The sequence below is a fragment of the Hyla sarda genome, unplaced genomic scaffold, assembly GCF_029499605.1.
Source record: "Hyla sarda isolate aHylSar1 unplaced genomic scaffold, aHylSar1.hap1 scaffold_264, whole genome shotgun sequence".
Taxonomy (NCBI): domain Eukaryota; kingdom Metazoa; phylum Chordata; class Amphibia; order Anura; family Hylidae; genus Hyla; species Hyla sarda.
The window spans coordinates 296,822-314,840 of record NW_026609332.1 but is presented as its reverse complement, the minus strand read 5'-3'; the positions used below and the strand labels follow the sequence as shown (position 1 = coordinate 314,840).

At 55.3% G+C, this 18,019-nt stretch overlaps 1 protein-coding gene across 5 annotated transcripts in view; it reads left to right on the top strand.

Annotated features, from left to right (window-relative positions):
• The window catches only part of POMGNT1 (protein O-linked mannose N-acetylglucosaminyltransferase 1 (beta 1,2-)), a 47,408-nt gene extending 30,082 nt beyond the window's left edge, over nt 1-17,326 (top strand). For 4 of the 5 annotated variants that reach the window (XM_056553248.1, XM_056553246.1, XM_056553249.1 and 1 more), the window contains 6 exons: nt 5,132-5,257; nt 6,991-7,055; nt 8,012-8,056; nt 10,632-10,767; nt 12,131-12,240; nt 15,627-17,326. In XM_056553248.1, coding sequence (XP_056409223.1) covers nt 5,132-5,257; nt 6,991-7,055; nt 8,012-8,056; nt 10,632-10,767; nt 12,131-12,240; nt 15,627-15,705 — 561 coding nt within the window. In that variant the 3' untranslated portion in view covers nt 15,706-17,326. The remainder of the gene's footprint in view (nt 1-5,131; nt 5,258-6,990; nt 7,056-8,011; nt 8,057-10,631; nt 10,768-12,130; nt 12,241-15,626) is intronic. The other variant, XM_056553247.1, reaches the window with a different exon arrangement.
• The last annotated feature ends 693 nt before the right edge of the window (nt 17,327-18,019 follow it).

The window sequence follows — 18,019 nt, the reverse complement described above, 5'->3', positions numbered from 1 at the left end:
GGTGATGGGGTGGGTGGCGGTTGCTGATGGATGGGTGCTGTGGCAGTGGTGATGGGGTAGGTGGCGGTTGCTGATGGGTGGGTGCTGTGGCAGTGGTGATGGGGTGGGTGGCGGTTGCTGATGGATGGGTGCTGTGGCAGTGGTGATGGGGTAGGTGGCGGTTGCTGATGGGTGGGTGCTGTGGCAGTGGTGATGGGGTGGGTGGTGGTTGCAGATGGATGGGTGCTGTGGCAGTGGTGATGGGGTGGGTGGCGGTTGCTGATGGATGGGTGCTGTGGCAGTGGTGATGGGGTAGGTGGTGGTTGCTGATGGGTGGGTGCTGTGGCAGTGGTGATGGGGTAGGTGGCGGTTACTGATGGGTGGGTGCTGTGGCAGTGGTGATGGGGTAGGTGGCGGTTACTGATGGGTGGGTGCTGTGGCAGTGGTGATGGGGTAAGTGGCGGTTGCCGGTGGGTGGGTGCTGTGGCAGTGGTGATGGGGTGGGTGGTGGTTGCAGATGGATGGGTGCTGTGGCAGTGGTGATGGGGTGGGTGTAGGGTGCTGTGGCAGTGGTGATGGGGTGGGTGGTGGGTGCTGTGGCAGTGGTGATGGGGTGGGTGGTGGGTGCTGGGGCAGTGGTGATGGGTGGCGGTTGCTGATGGGTGGGTGCTGTGGCAGTGGTGATGGGGTGGGTGGCGGTTGCTGATGGATGGGTGCTGTGGCAGTGGTGATGGGGTAGGTGGCGGTTGCTGATGGGTGGGTGCTGTTGCAGTGGTGATGGGGTGGGTGGCGGTTGCTGATGGATGGGTGCTGTGGCAGTGGTGATGGGGTAGGTGGCGGTTGCTGATGGGTGGGTGCTGTGGCAGTGGTGATGGGGTAGGTGGCGGTTGCTGATGGGTGGGTGCTGTGGCAGTGGTGATGGGGTAAGTGGCGGTTACTGATGGGTGGGTGCTGTGGCAGTGGTGATGGGGTAGGTGGCGGTTACTGATGGGTGGGTGCTGTGGCAGTGGTGATGGGGTAGGTGGCGGTTGCTGATGGGTGGGTGCTGTGGCAGTGGTGATGGGGTGGGTGGCGGTTGCTGATGGGTGGGTGCTGTGGCAGTGGTGATGGGGTAGGTGGCGGTTGCTGATGGATGGGTGCTGTGGCAGTGGTGATGGGGTAGGTGGCGGTTACTGATGGGTGGGTGCTGTGGCAGTGGTGATGGGGTAGGTGGCGGTTACTGATGGGTGGGTGCTGTGGCAGTGGTGATGGGGTAAGTGGCGGTTGCCGGTGGGTGCTGTGGCAGTGGTGATGGGGTGGGTGGTGGTTGCAGATGGATGGGTGCTGTGGCAGTGGTGATGGGGTGGGTGGTGGTTGCTGATGGGTGGGTGCTGTGGCAGTGGTGATGGGGTAGGTGGCGGTTGCTGATGGGTGGGTGCTGTGGCAGTGGTGATGGGGTAGGTGGCGGTTACTGATGGGTGGGTGCTGTGGCAGTGGTGATGGGGTGGGTGGCGGTTGCTGATGGGTGAGTGCTGTGGCAGTGGTGATGGGGTAGGTGGCGGTTGCTGATGGATGGGTGCTGTGGCAGTGGTGATGGGGTAGGTGGCGGTTGCTGATGGGTGGGTGCTGTGGCAGTGGTGATGGGGTAGGTGGCGGTTGCTGATGGGTGGGTGCTGTGGCAGTGGTGATGGGGTGGGTGGTGGTTGCAGATGGATGGGTGCTGTGGCAGTGGTGATGGGGTGGGTGGCGGTTGCTGATGGATGGGTGCTGTGGCAGTGGTGATGGGGTAGGTGGTGGTTGCTGATGGGTGGGTGCTGTGGCAGTGGTGATGGGGTAGGTGGCGGTTACTGATGGGTGGGTGCTGTGGCAGTGGTGATGGGGTAGGTGGCGGTTACTGATGGGTGGGTGCTGTGGCAGTGGTGATGGGGTAAGTGGCGGTTGCCGGTGGGTGGGTGCTGTGGCAGTGGTGATGGGGTGGGTGGTGGTTGCAGATGGATGGGTGCTGTGGCAGTGGTGATGGGGTGGGTGTAGGGTGCTGTGGCAGTGGTGATGGGGTGGGTGGTGGGTGCTGTGGCAGTGGTGATGGGGTGGGTGGTGGGTGCTGTGGCAGTGGTGATGGGTGGCGGTTGCTGATGGGTGGGTGCTGTGGCAGTGGTGATGGGGTAGGTGGCGGTTGCTGATGGGTGGGTGCTGTGGCAGTGGTGATGGGGTGGGTGGCGGTTGCTGATGGATGGGTGCTGTGGCAGTGGTGATGGGGTAGGTGGCGGTTGCTGATGGGTGGGTGCTGTGGCAGTGGTGATGGGGTAGGTGGCGGTTGCTGATGGGTGGGTGCTGTGGCAGTGGTGATGGGGTAAGTGGCGGTTACTGATGGGTGGGTGCTGTGGCAGTGGTGATGGGGTAGGTGGCGGTTACTGATGGGTGGGTGCTGTGGCAGTGGTGATGGGGTAGGTGGCGGTTGCTGATGGGTGGGTGCTGTGGCAGTGGTGATGGGGTAGGTGGCGGTTACTGATGGGTGGGTGCTGTGGCAGTGGTGATGGGGTAGGTGGCGGTTACTGATGGGTGGGTGCTGTGGCAGTGGTGATGGGGTAAGTGGCGGTTGCCGGTGGGTGGGTGCTGTGGCAGTGGTGATGGGGTGGGTGGTGGTTGCAGATGGATGGGTGCTGTGGCAGTGGTGATGGGGTGGGTGGTGGTTGCTGATGGGTGGGTGCTGTGGCAGTGGTGATGGGGTAGGTGGCGGTTGCTGATGGGTGGGTGCTGTGGCAGTGGTGATGGGGTAGGTGGCGGTTACTGATGGGTGGGTGCTGTGGCAGTGGTGATGGGGTGGGTGGCGGTTGCTGATGGGTGAGTGCTGTGGCAGTGGTGATGGGGTAGGTGGCGGTTGCTGATGGATGGGTGCTGTGGCAGTGGTGATGGGGTAGGTGGCGGTTGCTGATGGGTGGGTGCTGTGGCAGTGGTGATGGGGTAGGTGGCGGTTACTGATGGGTGGGTGCTGTGGCAGTGGTGATGGGGTGGGTGGCGGTTGCTGATGGGTGAGTGCTGTGGCAGTGGTGATGGGGTGGGTGGCAGTTGCTGATGGGTGGGTGCTGTGGCAGTGGTAATGGGGTAGGTGGCAGTTGCTGTTGGGTGGGTGCTGTTTCAGTGGTGATGGGGTGGGTGGCGGTTGCTGATGGATGGGTGCTGTGGCAGTGGTGATGGGGTAGGTGGCGGTTGCCGGTGGGTGGGTGCTGTGGCAGTGGTGATGGGGTGGGTGGTGGTTGCAGATGGATGGGTGCTGTGGCAGTGGTGATGGGGTAGGTGGCGGTTGCTGATGGGTGGGTGCTGTGGCAGTGGTGATGGGGTAGGTGGCGGTTACTGATGGGTGGGTGCTGTGGCAGTGGTGATGGGGTAGGTGGCGGTTACTGATGGGTGGGTGCTGTGGCAGTGGTGATGGGGTAGGTGGCGGTTACTGATGGGTGGGTGCTGTGGCAGTGGTGATGGGGTAGGTGGCGGTTACTGATCGGTGGGTGCTGTGGCAGTGGTGATGGGGTAAGTGGCGGTTGCCGGTGGGTGGGTGCTGTGGCAGTGGTGATGGGGTGGGTGGTGGTTGCAGATGGATGGGTGCTGTGGCAGTGGTGATGGGGTGGGCGGTGGGTGCTGTGGCAGTGGTGATGGGTGGCGGTTGCTGATGGGTGGGTGCTGTGGCAGTGGTGATGGGGTGGGTGGCGGTTGCTGATGGGTGGGTGCTGTGGCAGTGATGATGGGTGGCAGTTGCTGATGGGTGGGTGCTATGGCAGTGGTGATGGGGTAGGTGGCGGTTGCTGATGGGTGGGTGCTGTGGCAGTGGTAATGGGGTAGGTGGCGGTTGCTGATGGGTGGGTGCTGTGGCAGTGGTGATGGGGTAGGTGGCGGTTGCTGATGGGTGGGTGCTGTGGCAGTGGTAATGGGGTAGGTGGCGGTTGCTGATGGATGGGTGCTGTGGCAGTGGTGATGGGGTAGGTGGCGGTTGCTGATGGGTGGGTGCTGTGGCAGTGGTGATGGGGTGGGTGGCGGTTGCTGATGGATGGGTGCTGTGGTGATGGGGTAGGTGGCGGTTGCTGATGGATGGGTGCTGTGGCAGTGGTGATGGGGTAGGTGGCGGTTGCTGATGGGTGGGTGCTGTGGCAGTGGTGATGGGGTGGGTGGCGGTTGCTGATGGATGGGTGCTGTGGTGATGGGGTAGGTGGCGGTTGCTGATGGGTGGGTGCTGTGGCAGTGGTGATGGGGGTAGGTGGCGGTTGCTGATGGGTGGGTGCTGTGGCAGTGGTGATGGGGTAGGTGGCGGTTGCTGATGGGTGGGTGCTGTGGCAGTGGTGATGGGGTAGGTGGCGGTTGCTGATGGATGGGTGCTGTGGCAGTGGTGATGGGGTAGGTGGCGGTTGCTGATGGGTGGGTGCTGTGGCAGTGGTGATGGGGTAGGTGGCGGTTGCTGATGGGTGGGTGCTGTGGTGATGGGGTAGGTGGCGGTTGCTGATGGGTGGGTGCTGTGGCAGTGGTGATGGGGTAGGTGGCGGTTGCTGATGGATGGGTGCTGTGGCAGTGGTGATGGGGTGGGTGGCGGTTGCTGATGGGTGGGTGCTGTGGCAGTGGTGATGGGGTGGGTGGCGGTTGCTGATGGGTGGGTGCTGTGGTGATGGGGTAGGTGGCGGTTGCTGATGGATGGGTGCTGTGGCAGTGGTGATGGGGTAGGTGGCGGTTACTGATGGGTGGGTGCTGTGGTGATGGGGTAGGTGGCGGTTGCTGATGGATGGGTGCTGTGGCAGTGGTGATGGGGTAGGTGGCGGTTACTGATGGATGGGTGCTGTGGTGATGGGGTAGGTGGCGGTTGCTGATGGATGGGTGCTGTGGCAGTGGTGATGGGGTAGGTGGCGGTTACTGATGGGTGGGTGCTGTGGCAGTGGTAATGGGGTAGGTGGTGGTTGCTGATGGGTGGGTGCTGTGGCAGTGGTGATGGGGTGGGTGGCGGTTGCTGATGGATGGGTGCTGTGGCAGTGGTGATGGGGTAGGTGGCGGTTGCTGATGGGTGGGTGCTGTGGCAGTGGTAATGGGGTAGGTGGTGGTTGCTGATGGGTGGGTGCTGTGGCAGTGGTGATGGGGTAAGTGGCGGTTACTGATGGGTGGGTGCTCTAGCATTTGGTAACCTGTCTCTTTCCTCCAGCTGTGGGACTGGGATATGTGGATGCGGATGCCGGAGCAGAGGAAGGGGCGGGAGTGTCTGATCCCAGACGTGTCCAGATCCTACCACTTCGGGATCGTTGGCCTGAATATGAACGGATATTTCCACGTGAGTCTCTCTCATAATGTGCTGGGGGTCTACACCAGTGGTCTCTGACCCATGGACCTCCCCATGTAGCCATTGTCTCCCCAGGACCACTGATGTAGATCCTTTTGGCTTCTATCCATGCACTGTGATTCCCATCATCCATGGTCACTATGGATTATGGGAGTCGTCCTCCTCCTCCTCACTTAGCTGCTCCTCTTCTCTTAGCTCCAGCTCCTCTTCTCTTAGCTCCAGCTCCTCTTCGCTCCAGCTCCTCTTCGCTCCAGCTCCTCTTCGCTCCAGCTCCTCTTCGCTCCAGCTCCTCTTCGCTCCAGCTCCTCTTCGCTCCAGCTCCTCTTCTCTTCTCTTAGCTTCTCTTCTCTTAGCTCCAGCTTCTCTTCTCTTAGCTCCAGCTCCTCTTCTCTTAGCTCCAGCTCCTCTTCTCTTAGCTCCAGCTCCTCTTCTCTTAGCTCCAGCTCCTCTTCTCTTAGCTCCAGCTCCTCTTCTCTTAGCTCCAGCTCCTCTTCTCTTAGCTCCAGCTCCTCTTCTCTTAGCTCCAGCTCCTCTTCTCTTAGCTCCAGCTCCTCTTCTCTTAGCTCCAGCTCCTCTTCTCTTAGCTCCAGCTCCTCTTCTCTTAGCTCCAGCTCCTCTTCTCTTAGCTCCAGCTCCTCTTCTCTTAGCTCCAGCTCCTCTTCTCTTAGCTCCAGCTCCTCTTCTCTTAGCTCCAGCTCCTCTTCTCTTAGCTCCAGCTCCTCTTCTCTTAGCTCCAGCTCCTCTTCTCTTAGCTCCAGCTCCTCTTCTCTTAGCTCCAGCTCCTCTTCTCTTAGCTCCAGCTCCTCTTCTCTTCTCTTCGCTCCAGCTCCTCTTCTCTTCGCTCCAGCTCCTCTTCTCTTCGCTCCAGCTCCTCTTCTCTTCTCTTCGCTCCAGCTCCTCTTCTCTTCGCTCCAGCTCCTCTTCTCTTCTCTTCGCTCCAGCTCCTCTTCTCTTCTCTTCGCTCCAGCTCCTCTTCTCTTCTCTTCGCTCCAGCTCCTCTTCTCTTCGCTCCAGCTCCTCTTCTCTTCGCTCCAGCTCCTCTTCTCTTCGCTCCAGCTCCTCTTCTCTTCTCTTCGCTCCAGCTCCTCTTCTCTTCTCTTCGCTCCAGCTCCTCTTCTCTTCTCTTCGCTCCAGCTCCTCTTCTCTTCTCTTCGCTCCAGCTCCTCTTCTCTTCTCTTTGCTCCAGCTCCTCTTCTCTTCGCTCCAGCTCCTCTTCGCTTCGCTCCAGCTCCTCTTCTCTTCGCTTAGCTCCAGCTCCTCTTCTCTTCGCTTAGCTCCAGCTCCTCTTCTCTTCGCTTAGCTCCAGCTCCTCTTCTCTTCGCTTAGCTCCAGCTCCTCTTCTCTTCGCTTAGCTCCAGCTCCTCTTCTCTTCTCTTAGCTCCAGCTCCTCTTCTCTTCTCTTAGCTCCAGCTCCTCTTCTCTTCTCTTAGCTCCAGCTCCTCTTCTCTTCTCTTAGCTCCAGCTCCTCTTCTCTTCTCTTAGCTCCAGCTCCTCTTCTCTTCTCTTAGCTCCAGCTCCTCTTCTCTTCTCTTAGCTCCAGCTCCTCTTCTCTTCTCTTAGCTCCAGCTCCTCTTCTCTTCTCTTAGCTCCAGCTCCTCTTCTCTTCTCTTAGCTCCAGCTCCTCTTCTCTTCTCTTAGCTCCAGCTCCTCTTCTCTTCTCTTAGCTCCAGCTCCTCCTCTTCCTCACTTAGCCCCTCCTCCTCACATAACTCTTTCTCTTATAGGAAGCTTATTTTAAAAAACACAAGTTCAACACCGTCCCGAATGTTCAGCTCTACAACGTTGAAAGGTGGGTTGTTACTATAATGTTATGGGGGGGCACAGTCTTCATGTGACTGATGTAATGTTATGGGGGCACAGTCTTCATGTGACTCTGATGTAATGTTATGGGGGCACAGTCTTCATGTGGTTCTGATGTAATGTTATGGGGGCACAGTCTTCATGTGACTCTGATGTAATGTTATGGGGGGCACAGTCTTCATGTGACTCTGATGTAATGTTATGGGGGGCACAGTCTTCATGTGACTCTGATGTAATGTTATGGGGGGCACAGTCTTCATGTGACTCTGATGTAATGTTATGGGGGGCACAGTCTTCATGTGAATGATGAAATGTTATGGGGGGCACAGTCTTCATGTGACTCTGATGTAATGTTATGGGGGGCACAGTCTTCATGTGACTCTGATGTAATGTTATGCGGGGCACAGTCTTCATGTGACTGATGTAATGTTATGGGGGGCACAGTCTTCATGTGACTCTGATGTAATGTTATGGGGGGCACAGTCTTCATGTGACTCTGATGTAATGTTATGGGGGGCACAGTCTTCATGTGACTCTGATGTAATGTTATGGGGGGCACAGTCTTCATGTGACTCTGATGTAATGTTATGGGGGGCACAGTCTTCATGTGGTTCTGATGTAATGTTATGGGGGGCACAGTCTTCATGTGACTCTGATGTAATGTTATGGGGGGCACAGTCTTCATGTGACTGATGTAATGTTATGGGGGCACAGTCTTCATGTGACTCTGTAATGTTATGGGGGGCACAGTCTTCATGTGACTGATGTAATGTTATGGGGGCACAGTCTTCATGTGCTGGTGACTTCTTAGGGGCAGAGATGGATTTCCCCCTGATGGCTGCCTCTCCTCAGATCATATATAAATATATAGCTCAGGAGCGCCCCCTGATGTACAACCTTTATATAGTGACTGTTGTATAACACTTTTCTCCCTGTATTGGGCAGCCTAAGAAAGGACGCATATGAGATAGAAGTGCATCGGCTCCTCAGGTTTGGCCTCTGCATGTGGCCCTTCGATATATGACCTGTGTGTGTGTGTGTGTGTGGCCCCTCTATATATATGACCTCTGTGTGTGTGGCCCCTCTATATATGACCTCTGTGTGTGTGGCCCCTCTATACATGACCTGTGTGTGTGTGGCCCCTCTATATATGACCTGTGTGTGTGTGGCCCCTCTATATATGACCTGTGTGTGTGGCCCCTCTATATATGACCTGTGTGTGTGTGTGGCCCCTCTATATATGACCTGTGTGTGTGTGTGGCCCCTCTATATATGACCTGTGTGTGTGTGTGGCCCCTCTATATATGACCTGTGTGTGTGTGTGTGTGGCCCCTCTATATATGACCTGTGTGTGTGTGGCCCCTCTATATATGACCTGTGTGTGTGTGTGTGTGGCCCCTCTATATATGACCTGTGTGTGTGTGGCCCCTCTATATATGACGTGTGTGTGTGTGTGGCCCCTCTATATATGACGTGTGTGTGTGGCCCCTCTATATATGACGCGTGTGTGTGTGGCCCCTCTATATATGACGTGTGTGTGGCCCCTCTATATATGACGTGTGTGTGGCCCCTCTATATATGACGTGTGTGTGGCCCCTCTATATATGACCTGTGTGTGTGGCCCCTCTATATATGACCTGTGTGTGTGGCCCCTCTATATATGACCTGTGTGTGTGGCCCCTCTATATATGACGTGTGTGTGTGTGGCCCCTCTATATATGACGTGTGTGTGTGTGGCCCCTCTATATATGACCTGTGTGTGTGTGTGTGTGTGGCCCCTCTATATATGACCTGTGTGTGTGTGTGTGTGGCCCCTCTATATATGACCTGTGTGTGTGGCCCCTCTTTATATGACCTGTGTGTGTGTGTGTGGCCCCTCTATATATGACCTGTGTGTGTGTGTGTGGCCCCTCTATATATGACCTGTGTGTGTGGCCCCTCTATATGACCTGTGTGTGTGGCCCCTCTATATATGACCTGTGTGTGTGGCCCCTCTATATATGACCTGTGTGTGTGGCCCCTCTATATATGACGTGTGTGTGTGGCCCCTCTATATATGACGTGTGTGTGTGGCCCCTCTATATATGACCTGTGTGTGTGGCCCCTCTATATATGACCTGTGTGTGTGGCCCCTCTATATATGACGTGTGTGTGTGTGTGGCCCCTCTATATATGACGTGTGTGTGTGTGGCCCCTCTATATATGACCTGTGTGTGTGGCCCCTCTATATATGACGTGTGTGTGTGTGGCCCCTCTATATATGACCTGTGTGTGTGTGGCCCCTCTATATATGACCTGTGTGTGTGTGTGGCCCCTCTATATATGACCTGTGTGTGTGTGGCCCCTCTATATATGACGTGTGTGTGTGTGGCCCCTCTATATATGACCTGTGTGTGTGGCCCCTCTATATATGACGTGTGTGTGTGTGGCCCCTCTATATATGACCTGTGTGTGTGTGGCCCCTCTATATATGACCTGTGTGTGTGGCCCCTCTATATATGACCTGTGTGTGTGTGGCCCCTCTATATATGACCTGTGTGTGTGGCCCCTCTATATATGACGTGTGTGTGTGTGTGTGGCCCCTCTATATATGACCTGTGTGTGTGTGGCCCCTCTATATATGACCTGTGTGTGTGTGTGGCCCCTCTATATATGACCTGTGTGTGTGTGTGTGGCCCCTCTATATATGACCTGTGTATTTGGCCCCTCTATATATGACCTGTGTGTGTGCGGCCCCTCTATATATGACCTGTGTGTGTGTGGCCCCTCTATATATGACCTGTGTGTGTGTGGCCCCTCTATATATGACGTGTGTGTGGCCCCTCTATATATGACGTGTGTGTGTGGCCCCTCTATATATGACCTCTGTGTGTGTGGCCCCTCTATATATGACCTGTGTGTGTGGCCCCTCTATATATGACCTGTGTGTGTGGCCCCTCTATATATGACGTGTGTGTGTGTGTGTGGCCCCTCTATATATGACCTGTGTGTGTGTGGCCCCTCTATATATGACGTGTGTGTGTGTGGCCCCTCTATATATGACGTGTGTGTGTGTGTGTGTGTGGCCCCTCTATATATGACCTGTGTGTGTGTGGCCCCTCTATATATGACCTGTGTGTGTGTGGCCCCTCTATATATGACCTGTGTGTGTGTGGCCCCTCTATATATGACCTGTGTGTGTGTGTGTGTGGCCCCTCTATATATGACCTGTGTATTTGGCCCCTCTATATATGACCTGTGTGTGTGTGGCCCCTCTATATATGACCTGTGTGTGTGTGTGGCCCCTCTATATATGACGTGTGTGTGGCCCCTCTATATATGACGTGTGTGTGTGGCCCCTCTATATATGACCTCTGTGTGTGTGGCCCCTCTATATATGACCTGTGTGTGTGGCCCCTCTATATATGACCTGTGTGTGTGTGGCCCCTCTATATATGACCTGTGTGTGTGTGTGGCCCCTCTATATATGACCTGTGTGTGTGTGTGGCCCCTCTATATATGACCTCTGTGTGTGTGGCCCCTCTCTCATCACTGTCTTGCGCTCACTCAGCTCTGCTTCCTCCAGTCAGGCGGAGGTGCTGGATCACTCCAGGAATCCCTGTGAAGATTCCTCCGTCCCCGACACTGAAGGGAAAACCTACGTCCTGTACATCCGCATGGAGCAGGAGAACGACTTCACCACATGGTCTCAGCTGGCGAAGGTGCGGGGGCCAAACAGCCACGTCTGAGGGAGGCTGGAGAGAGAGGCTGGAGGCTGGAGAGAGAGGCTGGAGGCTGGTGGCTGGAGAGAGAGGCTGGAGGCCTGGGAACATGATGGGCGGTGTAGTATATGTAGGACAAGTGAGGGCAACACTGACTGCAGGAGGTCACCATGTCCACCTCTCCTATTATCACTGGCCTCCTCTCTTTAGGGGCTCACTACTACCCCCCGACCTCTTCTCCTGAGGGGCTCATTACTACCCCCTGACCTCCTGTCCTTAGGGGCTCACTACTACCCCCCGACCTCTTCTCCTTAGGGGCTCATTACTACCCCCCGACCTCATCTCCCGAGGGGCTCATTACTACCCCCCGACCTCATCTCCCGAGGGGCTCATTACTACCCCCCGACCTCATCTCCCGAGGGGCTCATTACTACCCCCCCGACCTCATCTCCCGAGGGGCTCATTACTACCCCCCCGACCTCATCTCCCGAGGGGCTCATTACTACCCCCCGACCTCATCTCCCGAGGGGCTCACTACTACCCCCCGACCTCATCTCCCGAGGGGCTCACTACTACCCCCCGACCTCATCTCCCGAGGGGCTCACTACTACCCCCCGACCTCATCTCCCGAGGGGCTCACTACTACGCCCCGACCTCATCTCCCGAGGGGCTCACTACTACGCCCCGACCTCATCTCCCGAGGGGCTCACTACTACCCCCCGACCTCATCTCCCGAGGGGCTCACTACTACCCCCCGCGACCTCATCTCCCGAGGGGCTCATTACTACCCCCCGACCTCATCTCCCGAGGGGCTCATTACTACCCCCCGACCTCATCTCCCGAGGGGCTCATTACTACCCCCCGACCTCATCTCCCGAGGGGCTCATTACTACCCCCCGACCTCATCTCCCGAGGGGCTCATTACTACCCCCCGACCTCATCTCCCGAGGGGCTCATTACTACCCCCCGACCTCATCTCCCGAGGGGCTCATTACTACCCCCCCGACCTCATCTCCCGAGGGGCTCATTACTACCCCCCCGACCTCATCTCCCGAGGGGCTCATTACTACCCCCCCGACCTCCTCTCCCGAGGGGCTCATTACTACCCCCCCGACCTCCTCTCCCGAGGGGCTCATTACTACCCCCCCGACCTCCTCTCCCGAGGGGCTCATTACTACCCCCCCGACCTCCTCTCCCGAGGGGCTCATTACTCCTCCCCCCCCTCCCCCCCCCCCCGGCCTCCTCTAGTGAGGGGCTCATTACTCCTCCCCCCCCCTCCCCCCCCCGGCCTCCTCTAGTGAGGGGCTCATTACTCTATGCCCTCCCCCCCACCTGATGATGTAATACAATGTTCTCTCCTCAGTGCCTCCACATTTGGGACCTTGATGTTAGAGGAAACCATAAGGGACTTTGGCGTCTTTTCCGCAAGAAGAACCATTACCTGGTGGTCGGGTTCCCTTCTTCTCCGTACTCGTAAGTCCTAAGCAAACCAAAAAATATTGGACTCCATTTTATTTGTGGCGCCCCCATCTGTATAGGGAGTATAGTAAGACCTGAGCAGCGGTGCCCCCATCTGTATAGGGAGTATAGTAAGACCTGAGCAGCGGTGCCTCCCTCTGTATAGGGAGTATAGTAAGACCTGAGCAGCGGTGCCTCCATCTGTATAAGGAGTATAGTAAGACCTGAGCAGCGGTGCCTCCATCTGTATAAGGAGTATAGTAAGACCTGAGCAGCGGTGCCCCCATCTGTATAAGGAGTATAGTAAGACCTGAGCAGCGTTGTCCCCATCTGTATACTGTATATTAAGACCTGAGCAGCGGTGCCTCCATCTGTATAGGGAGTATAGTAAGACCTGAGCAGGGGCGTCTCCCTCTGTATAGGGAGTATAGTAAGACCTGAGCAGCGGTGCCTCCATCTGTATAGGGAGTATAGTAAGACCTGAGCAGCGGTGCCCCCATCTGTATAGGGAGTATAGTAAGACCTGAGCAGCGGTGCCTCCCTCTGTATAGGGAGTATAGTAAGACCTGCGCAGCGGTGCCCCCATCTGTATAAGGAGTATAGTAAGACCTGAGCAGCGGTGTCCCCATCTGTATACTGTATATTAATACCTGAGCAGCGGTGCCTCCATCTGTATAGGGAGTATATTAAGACCTGAGCAGCGGTGCCTCCATCTGTATAAGGAGTATATTAAGACCTGAGCAGCGGTGCCTCCATCTGAATAAGGAGTATAGTAAGACCTGAGCAGCGGTGCCTCCATCTGAATAAGGAGTATAGTAAGACCTGAGCAGCGGTGCCCCCATCTGTATAGGGAGTATAGTAAGACCTGAGCAGCGGCGTCTCCCTCTGTATAGGGAGTATAGTAAGACCTGAGCAGCGGTGCCCCCATCTGTATAAGGAGTATAGTAAGACCTGAGCAGCGGTGCCTCCATCTGTATAGGGAGTATAGTAAGACCTGAGCAGCGGCGCCTCCATCTGTATAGGGAGTATAGTAAGACCTGAGCAGCGGCGCCTCCCTCTGTATAGGGAGTATAGTAAGACCTGAGCAGCGGTGCCTCCATCTGTATAGGGAGTATAGTAAGACCTGAGCAGCGGTGCCTCCCTCTGTATAGGGAGTATAGTAAGACCTGAGCAGCGGTGCCTCCCTCTGTATAGGGAGTATAGTAAGACCTGAGCAGCGGTGCCTCCATCTGTATAGGGAGTATAGTAAGACCTGAGCAGCGGTGCCCCCATCTGTATAGGGAGTATAGTAAGACCTGAGCAGCGGTGCCTCCCTCTGTATAGGGAGTATAGTAAGACCTGAGCAGCGGCGCCTCCATCTGTATAGGGAGTATAGTAAGACCTGAGCAGCGGCGTCTCCCTCTGTATAGGGAGTATAGTAAGACCTGAGCAGCGGCGCCTCCCTCTGTATAGGGAGTATAGTAAGACCTGAGCAGCGGTGCCTCCATCTGTATAGGGAGTATAGTAAGACCTGAGCAGCGGTGCCCCCATCTGTATAGGGAGTATAGTAAGACCTGAGCAGCGGCGTCTCCCTCTGTATAGGGAGTATAGTAAGACCTGAGCAGCGGTGCCTCCATCTGTATAGGGAGTATAGTAAGACCTGAGCAGCGGTGCCCCCATCTGTATAGGGAGTATAGTAAGACCTGAGCAGCGGTGCCTCCCTCTGTATAAGGAGTATAGTAAGACCTGAGCAGCGGTGCCTCCATCTGTATAGGGAGTATAGTAAGACCTGAGCAGCGGTGCCCCCATCTGTATAGGGAGTATAGTAAGACCTGAGCAGCGGTGCCTCCCTCTGTATAGGGAGTATAGTAAGACCTGAGCAGCGGTGCCTCCATCTGTATAGGGAGTATAGTAAGACCTGAGCAGCGGCGTTTCCCTCTGTATAGGGAGTATAGTAAGACCTGAGCAGCGGTGCCTCCCTCTGTATAGGGAGTATAGTAAGACCTGAGCAGCGGTGCCTCCCTCTGTATAGGGAGTATAGTAAGACCTGAGCAGCGGCGCCTCCCTCTGTATAGGGAGTATAGTAAGACCTGAGCAGCGGTGCCTCCATCTGTATAGGGAGTATAGTAAGACCTGAGCAGCGGTGCCTCCATCTGTATAGGGAGTATAGTAAGACCTGAGCAGCGGTGCCTCCATCTGTATAGGGAGTATAGTAAGACCTGAGCAGCGGTGCCCCCATCTGTATAGGGAGTATAGTAAGACCTGAGCAGCGTTGCCTCCCTCTGTATAGGGAGTATAGTAAGACCTGAGCAGCGGTGCCTCCATCTGTATAGTAAGACCTGAGCAGCGGTGCCTCCCTCTGTATAGGGAGTATAGTAAGACCTGAGCAGCGGTGCCTCCCTCTGTATAGGGAGTATAGTAAGACCTGAGCAGCGGTGCCTCCATCTGTATAGGGAGTATAGTAAGACCTGAGCAGCGGCGTCTCCCTCTGTATAGGGAGTATAGTAAGACCTGAGCAGCGGTGCCTCCATCTGTATAGGGAGTATAGTAAGACCTGAGCAGCGGTGCCTCCATCTGTATAGGGAGTATAGTAAGACCTGAGCAGCGGCGTCTCCCTCTGTATAGGGAGTATAGTAAGACCTGAGCAGCGGTGCCTCCATCTGTATAGGGAGTATAGTAAGACCTGAGCAGCGGTGCCTCCATCTGTATAGGGAGTATAGTAAGACCTGAGCAGCGGTGCCCCCATCTGTATAGGGAGTATAGTAAGACCTGAGCAGCGGTGCCTCCCTCTGTATAGGGAGTATAGTAAGACCTGAGCAGCGGTGCCTCCATCTGTATAGTAAGACCTGAGCAGCGGTGCCTCCCTCTGTATAGGGAGTATAGTAAGACCTGAGCAGCGGTGCCTCCCTCTGTATAGGGAGTATAGTAAGACCTGAGCAGCGGTGCCTCCATCTGTATAAGGAGTATAGTAAGACCTGAGCAGCGGCGCCTCCATCTGTATAGGGAGTATAGTAAGACCTGAGCAGCGGTGCCTCCCTCTGTATAGGGAGTATAGTAAGACCTGAGCAGCGGCGCCTCCATCTGTATAGGGAGTATAGTAAGACCTGAGCAGCGGTGCCTCCCTCTGTATAGGGAGTATAGTAAGACCTGAGCAGCGGCGCCTCCATCTGTATAGGGAGTATAGTAAGACCTGAGCAGCGGCGCCTCCATCTGTGTATAGTGGGGGGTGTCATGGTGCACATTATGCACAGATTTTAGGCAGATGTCTTCCCTTAGTCTGGTATATTATAGTGTGTGGGGGGGGATGTACAGTGATGTCCTCCTGAGGGGTCTGGCAGATCTGATGTTTCTGGGGAGTGGACGCAGATAAGGCTGGGACTTGTTGTCCTTCTCCTGAGATAACGGATTGGTCTGTGTTGTAGGAGTAAGAAGCCTCCGTCCCTGACCCCCATCTACCTGGAGCCTCCACCCAAAGAAGACGCTGGAGCCGACCAGTCCTGACACTTGTTCTTCAGCTCTCATGTCCTGGCGCTATTCTGGAGGACCCTTTTCATGTTGTGGTGCCATTCTGGAGGACCCTCCTGTGTCATGGTGCCTTTCTGGAGGATCCTTTCATGTTGTGGCGCTATTCTCGAGGACCCTCCCATGTCATGGCGCTATTCTCGAGGACCCTCCCATGTCGTGGCACCATTTTCGTGTAATTCCTGCACGTTTTACTGAGCGGTTCTGGTTGTAGCGTTCTGTACTTTGATGAATTCTGTTTTTGGGTTTATCCACTGGAATATGTGGTGTCTGGCAGAAAATGGCGGCGCTGCACTCGTCCGCTGCCGCCGTCGCACTGATCAGTGATGAGCGGTTCGGACTGAACCTGAGGGAGTTTCTAACCTCATTTTATGGATTTTCTTTTTGGTGTGAAATTATTTATTGATAAACGGCCTGATTGTCCGTGGCTGATGATGATGATGATGATGATGAGTGGTAGGCCGCATTTTGTGACGAGTGGTTGGCCGCATTTGCTGCTGATGATGAGCGGTCGGCCACGTCTTGTGATGATGAGTGGTCGGCCGCGTATGATGATGATGATGATGATGATGAGTGGTCGGCCGCGTATGATGATGATGATGATGATGAGCGGTCGGCCGCGTATGATGATGATGATGAGCGGTCGGCCGCGTATGATGATGATGAGCGGTCAGCCGCGTATGATGATGATGATGAGCGGTCGGCCCGTATCTGCTGCTGATGATGATGATGAGTGGTCGGCTGCATCTGATAAGCGGTTGGGTGCATCTGATGAGTGGTTGGCTGTGTCTTATGATGATGAGCGGTCAGCCGTGTCTGATGAGTATTCAGCTGCATGTGATGATGAGTGGACGGCCGCATATAATGAGCGGTCGGCCGCATATAATGATGCCGAGTGGTCGGCCTCATCCTGGTTGGCTGCTGATGATGAGAGGTCGGCCGTGTCTGATGATGATGAACGGTCGGCCGCGGATGTTGGTGGTGGTGATGATGATGATGAGTGGTCGGCCGTGTCAGGTGGTGGTGATGATGAGCGGTCGACTGTGTCTGGTGGTGATGATGATGAGTGGTCGGCCGCCGCTGATGGTGGGTGGTGGAGGTGGTGGTGATGATGATCGGTCGGCCGTGTCTGGTGGTGATGATGAGCGTTCAGCCGCATCTGATGATGACTAGGAGCGATTGGCCACATCTTGTCCACAGCTGGTCTGCCGTTGCCTGCCTATGATCGGTGATGACCTTCAGTGCCTTATTGCTGTCAGTCAGATGGCATGGGCAGGTGGCCACATGGTCCTAGTCCTGGAGGGATGACTTATGATCTGGACATCCCCGCCTCTGCTCTCCGTCAACCGCTCACGTCTTGTGATGTGACCAGGATCCATATTCATCCAGCCCGAGGATTGTGCAGCTGCTCATTCGGCTTTATTCACACCAGGCAGATGTGAACAGAACACAATACAATAAGATTTTTGCTGTGATCAGAGGTAAGGACGCATCGCAGTTTACAGGACTAGAGCCTCAGAGGGGGAGGAGCATATCCCGGCCTGCCTCCTCCTGCTGACATCATGTTTGTGTGACTCAATAAAATCCACCAATGACTTTCTGAGCAGAGTTTATATCATCAGTAGAGATGAGCGAATTGAAGCTGACAAGCCTGAATTCATTACAAATTTCAGGAAATATTCAATTTGCACTTTATTAAACTTCATTTTACAGCGTTCAAGGCTCCAGGGCATCTAAAATGGCAAATCCACATGTCAGTACATGGGGCAAGGGATGCTGGGAAGGGAAGTAGCTGGGATGACCCTTAATCGCATGCAGGATGCAGCCTATCAGCAGCTAGTGACCCCATGTCACAGCCTTATATATTCGGCAGCCATTTTGCGGCTCGTTATATCATTAATTACACTGCATACAGATAGGACGGACATTGCTGTGTGTGTTACAGCAGAGAAAAGAGAAGTATGAAAGACAAAAAGGGACAATGCGCCTATCTATGTGCCGTTATCCTTATTACAAGTGACAGGTGAGGAAGCGTAAGGAATGCTCTCACCTGGTGGTGTTATGCTGAGAGCATAACACCTGTTGCAGCTTGAAGGGGCCCAACTGGTGTGGGTAAGTGGAAATCCACGGTGTGCTGTCCGGATCCACCCGGCCGGACGGTCTGAGTATGAGTGGTAGCGGGGGAAAAGGAATCCGATCCTGGCGCTCACCCGTGCGGCAGCTGAGGAAATTATGTCAGCTGACATCATTTCCTCAGCTGCCGCACGGGTGAGCGCCAGGATCGGATTCCTTT